General features: G+C 39.5%; 2 protein-coding genes across 2 annotated transcripts in view; both read left to right on the forward strand.

Moving 5' to 3' along the window:
* Window positions 1–7254, forward strand: part of LOTGIDRAFT_229970 (hypothetical protein) — a gene marked incomplete at its 5' end in the record, with an annotated part of 12050 nt that extends 4796 nt beyond the window's left edge. The window contains 5 exons of the mRNA XM_009046146.1: window positions 404–481; window positions 4912–4948; window positions 5791–6384; window positions 6614–6746; window positions 7047–7254. Of these exons, the coding sequence (XP_009044394.1) occupies window positions 404–481; window positions 4912–4948; window positions 5791–6384; window positions 6614–6746; window positions 7047–7233 (1029 nt within the window). The 3' untranslated portion in view covers window positions 7234–7254. The remainder of the gene's footprint in view (window positions 1–403; window positions 482–4911; window positions 4949–5790; window positions 6385–6613; window positions 6747–7046) is intronic.
* A 706-nt stretch (window positions 7255–7960) lies between these two features.
* The window catches only part of LOTGIDRAFT_156126 (hypothetical protein), a gene marked incomplete at both ends in the record, with an annotated part of 10041 nt that continues 7124 nt past the window's right edge, over window positions 7961–10877 (forward strand). Inside the window, 2 exons of the mRNA XM_009046147.1 lie at window positions 7961–8003; window positions 8174–8566. Of these exons, the coding sequence (XP_009044395.1) occupies window positions 7961–8003; window positions 8174–8566 (436 nt within the window). The remainder of the gene's footprint in view (window positions 8004–8173; window positions 8567–10877) is intronic.

Here is a 10877-nt window from a genome sequence, read left to right on the forward strand (position 1 = left end):
GGGGGGGGGGGGGGGCGGTGGTAGTTGAGCTATAATCGTCATTTGAATAAAAATCGATTCTTTTTTTCAGCAAGATAAAGGAATTAGGCATACCCGTCGATCTCTGTCTATTGATGAAACCGTAATAATTTATAATACTCCAGCCAATGAGAGCACTCGACAGAAAGGCTGTAAACATTATGGCTTTGTGTTCACGAACTTTCTATCGAGAGCTCAGATTCGCTAGCGTACAGTCCAATCAAATCTCTTCATTTACAAACAAACATGATACAAGAAGGATGTCTATAGCAGTCAAGGTATAAGATGATGATCCTTATAACTTTACAATCTGAAGATGTCAACATTTCATTACGGATTTTATTAATTTTTTTTTTAACTTGGATGCATTTTTTGATTATTTTAGATGGGCCGGTTTTCTGAAATCGTACTCGATGGAGATATAGACGAATCTTTTGATCTACTCAGTGAACGAGAAATAATGGTAAGCCCAGAAGTTTTAAAGGGATATGTTCGCCATTTTCGGGGGTTGATTAGGGTCTTCAGAATTACTAGAAATGTACGAAAATGTACCTTCAACTAGGAATTTCTGGACACACCCATGGATTTGAAGGCTCAAATTTCGACTGTGAGCTGTGAACACTATTACTGATGAGCTTAGCAAAAAGATTCCCATTTCATAACGTACGATTGGTAAAACGGGTGTCTCACCAGTCTCTTTATTACCCAAGCATCCTACTGAACACGACTGAAAGAAGAATTTAGCTAGATCATGGATGGCAGGTATAGGCTTAGTAACCTTCAGAAAACAACTCTCCGAAACGAAACAATCAGGGCTTCATTTAAATCAGATTGTCAGTATCCTAGAAAATTATACTCATTGCACACGGCATAACATTCTCAGTATTTAGCCTATTAGCCCAATAAAGTTCAGGAAATCTGGACGTAAAACTCACTTCGTTTTCACTTTTTCAGCTCGAAGGCACACAAATATCGAGAAATTTGATAAACAAATTCTTCGATAAATATCAGAAGCTCAAACAGCTGAATTCAGCTTCGAACTCAATCACACAGACACAGACACGTATTAAGCTTATCACCAATATCAAGGAGGTATGAAAATAATTTTTCTCTGAAAGTTCTCGATTTGGATAAAAACAGCAATGGATAACGGCCGATTTTTTAAACCCTTTTTGTCAGTGAAACAGGTCGGAGATGCTGGCATAGACAAGCTTAAGTATTTTTACTGTTAAAGGGAGATCCATCTAAAGCTTCGCACCAGTTAATTGTTAGTGTAGCATTAAGCGAACACAACGGGGTACCAGTTTATTGGGAACATTGGTAGCATTGCTTTTCACCTATACTAAGCAATTATGACGTCACTTCCGCACAGACCCTTACATATTATTATCATATTTCATCCATAGTGACGTCGTGAAAGGCTTAGTTTTTTTAGTTGAACAGCAGGAACAACATTATTATGTCTGACTAAAATAGTGTTCCCGATGCACATAAATAGTTTATAAAACCTCTTTACAATCCCTTTAAATGTAATGGCAGTGGCGGAGCGAAAGGAAGTTTTTCGGGCAAAATCTCTAATAGGCCTATCCCCCTCCCCCTCGGACGTAAACCTGGCTCCGCCACTGTGTAATGGATCTAATTCCGATCCATGTAAAGGTAAGCGTTCACAATTCATCGTAGTTGCTGTTGCTGTTATTCTTCGCAAAAAGCTTATTCTTTTCATGTTTCCAAATTCCATTCCAGGCGATGCATGCTTACTACCTTGAGACCAAACCCAAAATATTGAGACCAAATCGACAAGACGTAGCGACCACTCTGATTTAAAAAGGTGGAAGAAAACCGGCATACACCTATCATAGCTGTCTCATGATGAAGTGGTCCAACATTTAAGTGATGTCTAGTGTCTGACAATAGTACAACAGTGGTACAACCTCTGGATACAACCCATAGTTAGGTGATGTCTAGTGATTAACAATAGTTCAACAGTGGTACAACCTCTGGAATACAACCCATAGTTAGGTGATATCTAGTGTCTGACAATAATACAACAGTGGTACAACCTCTGGAATACAACCCATAGTTAGGTGATATCTAGTGTCTGACAATAGCACAACTGTGGTACAACCTCTGGAATACAACCCATAGTTAGGCGATACATAGTGTCTGATAATAGTACAACAGTGGTACAACCTCTGGAATACAACCCATAGTTAGGCGATACATAGTGTCTAACAATAGTACAGTGGTACAACCTCTGGAATATAACCCGTAGTTAGGTGATATTTAGTGTCTGACAATAATACAACAGTGGTACAACCTCTGGAATACAACCCATAGCTAGGTGATATCTAGTGTCTAACAATAGTACAACAGTGGTACAACCTCTGGAATATAACCCATAGTTAGGGGATATCTAGTGTCTGACAATAATACAACAGTGGTACAACCCCTGGAATATAACCCGTAGTTAGGTGATATCTAGTGTCTGACAATAATACAACAGTGGTACAACCTCTGGAATATAACCCATAGTTAGGGGATATCTAGTGTCTAACAATAGTACAACAGTGGTACAACGTCTGGAATACAACCCATAGTTAGGTGATATCTAGTGTCTGACAATAGTACAACAGTGGTACAACCTCTGGAATATAACCCATAGTTAGGGGATATCTAGTGTCTGACAATAATACAACAGTGGTACAACCCCTGGAATATAACCCGTAGTTAGGTGATATCTAGTGTCTGACAATAATACAACAGTGGTACAACCTCTGGAATATAACCCATAGTTAGGGGATATCTAGTGTCTAACAATAGTACAACAGTGGTACAACGTCTGGAATACAACCCATAGTTAGGTGATATCTAGTGTCTGACAATAATACAACAGTGGTACAACCTCTAAAATACAACCCATAGTTAGGTGATATCTAGTGTCTAACAATAGTACAACAGTGGTACAACCTCTGGAATACAACCCATAGTTAGGTGATATCTAGTGTCTATAAAAGTATAATTACATGGAAAAAAAGAGGTTAAGCTGGGGGGTGGGGGGGGGGGGGGTTCTCAAGTTACGGTGGTAAGGGTTTCAGATGAAATAAAGAACAAAGCAATGATGAGGTCAGCAATAATGATGCCAGTGAGTGGAAAATCAAATTGAAAAAGTATATGAATCAAAAAATCGAAAAATCAAGAAAAAGAAACGAATCTCCATGGTTGTAATCTCTCTTTTTTTCCAATAGGTTATTGTTAAGAGGTTTTCTAGCTTTCATCTGTATCGGAGACCTGATTGCATCAATTTGCCCCATTCCAATTTTCTATCAGATTTCTGTGGTTATTGCAATTCCACTGAAACTAAGTGGTTAATGACAACACTGTCGCAAAAGCTCTCTTGTTATCAACATCTGTTGCGGTTAAGCTTTTCTATAAAGATAGGAACCACAGACACATGGTGGAAAACTGAAACGATGCAAATAGAGCCATAAACGGCCCCGATACAACAAAATCAAACCTAGAAAACCTCATTAGAAAGGTATTTTTGATAGTTTTCTTTTTGTAGTAAAATATTTTTCACCAATTTACACCAGTTTGCTCATAAAATCACAATCAAAAGTTTTGTAATCTCAATTTAGTTATTTTTTTTTTTTAGATATTTGTTTTCTTTTTGTAGTAAATTTTTTTTTAGAAGAGTTGTCTTTCTTGTTCAGATAAACCTAGTATATCTTGTACCATATCGAGCTGTGTTTAGTGTTGGACGATACCCATGCACACCAAGGGCCAAGTTTCTCCGCCACGTCATTCGACAGGACCAGTCCTAAAGCTCTCTCAATTACCGAAAATAACAGCATCATTCAATTGATCCAACTAACTACCAACTAACACAACCTTGAGCACAGCCACCAAAAAGCGCAGCAAGTAAATCGTTACATGGTGTCATATAGGCTGGGTTACGTGGATCAAAATGATGGTCGTGGGTTCTAATATCGGTCGGCGTGTGGAAGTCTTGCTACCTTGACTTAAGCTGTTATCATTGTAAAACAATGGTTGTTTCATTTTTTCTTTTTTTAGATCTGCATTTGAATTCGATTGGTTTAAATAGATACACACCCTTGAGTCACATAACTTTATCAATTACCCGACAGGAAAATGTGCAGCTGTTCTCACGGACTTCAATTACCTTAGCATATACATCGGCAGCGGCGGTTCTAGCCTCCAGAGACTGGGGGTGCAAATAGGGGAAGTCCGGCGTAATGGGGGGATAGCTGTTGAGAAGTTGAGATTCAAAATGCGGCAGCCCTGTGGAAGCGCCGTAAGCGGAAACCTCCAGTCGAACTTTTAGAAATAAGAGGGTACAAACCAAATTGCACTTTTTCATTAGCCGCCTTTCTTGTATCACGGAATACAACGACAGAAAGTCATATTGTTTACAGTCTTTCTGTCAAAGCCTGTGATTAGCTGTATTCTCTTCCGTGCAATCCAACCGAATCTCTGCATTTACAAAAACAAATTGCACAAGAAAGGAGGCTATTGAAGTCAAGGTATAAGACATAGCTCGTAATAGCTTGACATTGTAAAGTTAAAGCGGACCCGGTAAACGACCGAGATGACCGCTATGATAAAACCCTATATCAATCATGGTCCTGTACAGAGATCACGGTATCCTTTAAGGAATACAACCTCTCAGAATGGACATACAATTTAAAGTCTCAAACTTGGTCAATAAGAGTATATATTCATCAGTTGGATTTACCAGGTGACATGACTAAAGAATAGAATCTCTATATAACACGATATATCTATTAAACTAAATAATTATTGAACCACGTTTCTAAGCATGTTTTAAAAATACTTATTTTAATGAGTTATTTCTTAGTTTTATCGATATATCAGATTATAGAGGGATTCTGTCGTATAGTTATGACTCTTGGTAAGCCCACTGATGAACAAAGCCTCATTTTAAACAATTTAATTTTTTGGTCATCCTAAGAGGCAGTATACCTTTAACGAAAGACATACACAGTTTTAAAAAAAATATTTAAGTTACTATGTTACCCACTGATAACCTTCGAGATAGGAACTAGAAGTAGACGAAAGGGAGAGAAGGTGCACTAAAGGACTGATTTAGTTTCATTGGTCAAAATTAAGTTTATTTTTGAGAATTACAGTCTAAATTCGTTAAGATGATTCAGAAGAATACGTTGTTCTGGTGCTTGGGTACGTATATCTATACTCCTATCCTGGCAAATCTGGCCCTACGCGTTCTTCGGACGTGATATACGAATGGTATCGATCACTTTCGTAAGGTTTTGTCGGGATTATGTAGTTTATGACTGTCCATATATAGGAATATAGTTAAATTGGAGTTTTACGCCCTTCCATGGCTTTAAAAAGTACATATCATCAACGATATTTTGTGCAATGATCGAATTTTTGTTATGGTTGTGAGACGTTTTCGGGATGATGGTGCGTAAAGGTATTGTCTCCGATGCGGTGTACCGTGCCTGATTATCGATACAGTAGAACAGCAAGGAGAGAATACATGATGTACGGGTCCGGACACGATACGTGGCTACAAAATTGTCAACGGGTTGTGCGGGCAAGTTTTACCTAATGTTAAATGTTAAAAATTTGATTGGAGTGGGGGTGGTGGGTGCCAGCCTGAATTTCTCGAGGTTGTTGCGGGGAGGGAGGGCCTACCCACAGGCTCATTACCCTCACAAATTCCACCGTTACGGACTGTTCCATATGTACCTTTCTGCTCTATTTCAGTGGCTTTGCTGAACGTTTTGCTCGGAAACTGTTGGATCATCAAGCCTGCAACGAAGTGCCACGATTGTAACCCAAAAGAGTGTGCTAAGATAAAGAACACAAAGGTCTGCCATGAAAAACGCATCAGTACCTATTGCCCTCTGTCTTGTGGATTATGTTCCGATACGAAGCCGCTGCATGCATTTATAGGTTGCTACGTATCCAAATCCGAGTGCGATACGATTAACCCATATTACTGTTACTCCAGCGTAGTTAGGGTAACATGTCCAGATTTGTGCAACAGTCAGAGGACAACACTTCCTATCACTGCCAGGCCACAGACAAAGGTAACACATCACTTGAAGACATCACCAGAAGTTGTAACACCGGAAGTCACCCAATCTGCACTTTCACTGGAAACATCACCGGAAGTGAATATTAAAACGGAAGTGGCAACAATACAAGAAGAATTACATACTACCTCCGAACAAGAAATAGTCACATCTGAAGCTCCCCAAGAACTAACCGATGCTCTTGCAACAAACCAAATTGTCGACCAGTTTATGACGTCATTGGAGCCGTCTGCTATGGGATCCACGGATTCGCCCGTGAAAAGTAAGTTTGAATGGTCATTTCTTAATTTACAAATCGTAACCAGGCAAAATGAAATTCTTCACTAAATAAACCAACTGGATTGGTTCACGCACTTCAATTTAGAGAATTGACCAATGACTTAAAAGCCGCGTTTTTTTGGAAAATAGCCAAGGGGCGGTAACTCTTGAATGGTTCAGACCAAAATTGATTTCTTAATAACCTATACGAACATTTCTCGTTCTTTTTGTAGGAATGTGCCACGTCTGTGAAGATCCATTTTGTAATTTGCATTTCGAGACGATAGTTAAATGTCCTGCATGGCAGCCATTTTGTATGAACTACATTGCAATTAATGTCCAAGGCACGAAGACTCTTCATAAGAGGTAAGCAAAAGATAGTTCATGAATTCACTGACAACCGAGCCGCATTTAAGTCCATGAACTCCAAGGCAAGAAGTCTCTTAATAAGAGGTAAGCCAAAGATGAATTTGCTGACTCGTACCTGGAGCTTGGAGTCTGGAGCAACATTTGGGGGACTCAAATCTCTTCCATTTTGTGCCACTACCGAGTCCCATTTAAGACCACGAATAAGAGTGAGCATGACTTCCGATCGTCATTATAAAAAGTAACACAGTCAGTTGACAAAGCAAGTTATTCCTTTACGACAATCTAATTGTTTTTCAGATGTGCAAGCGAGGTAGAATGCGACTTCAAATGGATCAACAGAACAGCTGGAATTTCAGAATGCTTGTTGTTTGACAACAACAAAATATACACGAAACCAATACATTGTGAATTCTGCTGCACTACTGACAATTGTAACATACATACAGTACCTAAATATAACACACTAAAACACACACCTGCTTGAAAATAAAATCTGTTTCGACATATTTAAAGTCTCTGATTTGGTTAAAGTCTCTGATTTGGTTAAAGTCTCTGATTTGGTTAAAGTCTCTGATTTTGGTTAAAGTCTTTGATTTTGGTTAAAGTCTCTGATTTGGCATTCATAAAATTAGGCCAAATTGGTGGTGATAACCTTTCCGAATATGGTGTCCAATTCGGTTTAGGGTTTTGGATTATCTAATCAGTAGAAAACCAAGGAAACCAAAAAATGAGTGAATAGAAAGATATAAAGAGATATTTGTTTCGGGCTTGGTTTGAGTCTCCGAAATCGTAACCGTAAACCCATTGTCGCAAAATTCGTCGTTTGTCAATTAGCAATTGCCATGGATCCATAGTTCACTAATGCTCATTAATTACATTACCCAAAAAACTTTGGTTTCCGAGCCATTTTGTTATATATAACAATTATTACCGTATTATGACGTCATCGGTAAGGGAAGTTAAGCTTTGGTAAGGGAAATCCGGCGGTTAAAATTCGAATTATTTACGTATGCAGACATTACCGATAGTATGACGTCATCGGTTGGTTAAATTAAGAAATTAAAAGTTTGAAGTTTGGCTATCTTATCATCGGTTGCAATCTTATCTTTTAAAATATCTTCGAACTCCACCGACGACCATTCCTAGATAACCTTTATGTGTGGCCATTCCAAGATAGCCTTTGCCAAGACGTGTTCGAATTGTCTACTGTAATGGACACGTGGAAATTCTGCTGTGTCTTAATTCTTCTGTCAGGTACGTCGATCTTATTTGATTTCCACTTTTATTAGATCTTCTGCTTTTAGGAAGCTGGAAACAGCCCATCGTCTCTTCCTCCAATTGACGAGGAGGTATCACATCCTGTGAAACACCGGGCCTCAATTTATTGTCCCATCCGAACTATTAGATGCATATTTTTATTTCAGCAACAGACATCAATGCCGACCATCCTTTTGTAACGGACTGTAGGGATCATGACCAAATAGACTGCTACAAAATCCGAGGAACTGCGGAATGTCGCGAGGAGTGGGTGTACGAGTTCTGTCCCTTGTCGTGTGGTATCTGTGGATTGTTGAAGCCCGACTCCAACAAATGTGTGGATCACAACAGAGAATGTGATAGCATCCAAAGCAGTGATCACAAAAGCTGTAAGGACATCGTCATCAAGGAAGTGTGTCCAAAATCATGTGGAGTTTGTGGACATCATAAGCATACACATCCTCCACATCTGTTGAAAACAACTGCTAAAGCGACATCTAAACCGCCCACCACGACGCCTATTCCAACTTCCGATAAAACCACCATCAATCCATCGACAGGTGCTATCGTCACAGATTCATTGGTAACTTCCAATGCGATTACTCCGTCACCGACTTCTGGTGTCTTCTCCGGCAGTCCGATCATTGCATCACAGCATCTGCAATCCAGCTATGAACAGTCATCCACTTCAACCGAATCATCCCAAAACATCCTACAATCATCTTTCCCAGTTAGTGTTCCTGAGATGTCAACAACCAGAGTCATTTTATCTCGCACTAAGGTACTCGTAATCACCTCGTCCAAGGTGGTCGAAGGTCCACAGACATCTCTCAGGATGGAAATGAGCAGTCAATTTCCGTCGTTGACAGGAGAAAGAAGCTCAGAAAACATTTTGCTGGTTCAAAGTTCTGCAACTGAGCTACCACAGTCTTCAGTAGAGGTATTCGGCACTATCCAACCAACATCTTCAGTAGACGCATCTGCGATGATCAAGCCATCCTCTTCAGAACAATTTATCATGAGTTCCGAAGTTGTAACAGTTCCGTGGTTAACAGAAACTGTAACAACGGACGCAATCGTAACTGGAGAAGCATTAACATATTTTCAAGGTATTACTGATGAAGTGACAACCAAAGGGCAACTGGTGACGGATCAAAGAATAACAGATTCTATGGTAACTAATAACGAGGTAACAACAAATTCCATGGTAACTGCTAACGAGCTAAAAACAGATTCTAGAGTTACCGATAACGAAGTAACAACAGACATGGTACCGACAACGAAATCAGAACTGATTCCATGGTAACCGATAACCAAGTTACATCGGATTCTATGGTAACTGATAACGAAGTAACAGATTCTATGGTTACCGATAACGAGGTAACAACAGATTCTATGGTTACCAACAACAAAATGCTTACACATTTTATGGTAACTGATAACGAAATGACAACAGATTTTATGGTTACCGACAACAAAGTAACATCGGATTCCATGGTTACCGATAACGAAGTAACATCGGATTCTATGGTTACCGATAACAAACTAACAACGGATACCATAAATCCAAATGTAATGTTAACTAATCAAGTTACTGATAGCCCGCAATTTACGGATTCTGGAATTACAGATGCTGTAGAAACGGCTAGTCCCCGGGTTCAAAATACGGATGAACCCGTAACTGATGATGGGTTCACTGATGAACTGGCGACATCAGAAATTCACACAAACGCAATTCCCAATCACACTGTCACTCGAGGACTCTGGAACAACTCAGCAACGGATTCTGGAGTTACTTTAGAGGGTGTGTCAATGGACCAAGGAATGTCTATGGTAACGCAAAGATATTCTGGGGTCACTGAAGATGGCACTTTGACACCGGATTTGGCTGTAACCAGTGATATGGTAACGCAGAAACACTCTGGAATTACTGAAGAAGGCCCCATGACATCGGAAGTGACTGGAACTAATAGAATGGCTGTTCAGGAACATCGAGCCACGGATACAATTGCTGCTGTAACTTCTACTAACAATGGGGGTTCTCAAGGACCCACACATACTTCCAATGCTTCTTACAGAACTGGCGGTTTGACACAATCCCAAGACACATCTGTCCGAACAACTTCCCTAACAACCATAACAATGACTTCCGCTACAACTGGATCGAACTCGTTTACACCTCCTCCGCTCACCAACAGTTAGTACATTTCTTACCTCTCTCCCTCTCGGGTACGGAATTGTCGTCCAAAAGGCACTCGCAAATATCTTATCATTGCTTTCTAAAAATCCCGTGACCCCCTACTCGGCTTACGCCCACCGAAAAACTTCCACAGACCAATCTCTATATTGTATTTTCAGCTCGTTGCCAGGTTTGTAATGACCCGTTTTGTCTCATCGGGTTCGCAAACATCAACTATTGTCGCCAAGATACGCCATATTGCCTGAGTTCCGTAAGTTTTGATGCAAACGGAAAGAGAAGACTTGATAAAAGGTATGGACATAACAAAGTTATTCATTCCCAGCATCGAAGGTTGGAATTGGTAAAATTATCTGCGTAGAATGGCTTATTATACGCTTTCATAAATAGATATATATTAACGGCCGCTACACGCTTCCATATAGTTAGACATTAGGTTGCTGCATTTAGCTTTCATATGCTGAAATGATCACAGTGTCTCTAATACAATTAAATGACAGTAAACAGTTTCTGTATCATAAAATGGCTTCCATAGAGGAATATCCCGTGTAATACTTGTATTATCTTTCTGAAAAGGCACTTATTAAATGAAATGACTATAACAGGCTTTCAAATAGTTAAATATCTGCGAAAGAATTGCATTAAGTAAAATATCCACCATAGGATTGCATATG

Source organism: Lottia gigantea, assembly GCF_000327385.1.
Source record: "Lottia gigantea unplaced genomic scaffold LOTGIsca_10, whole genome shotgun sequence".
Lineage (NCBI taxonomy): Eukaryota > Metazoa > Mollusca > Gastropoda > Lottiidae > Lottia > Lottia gigantea.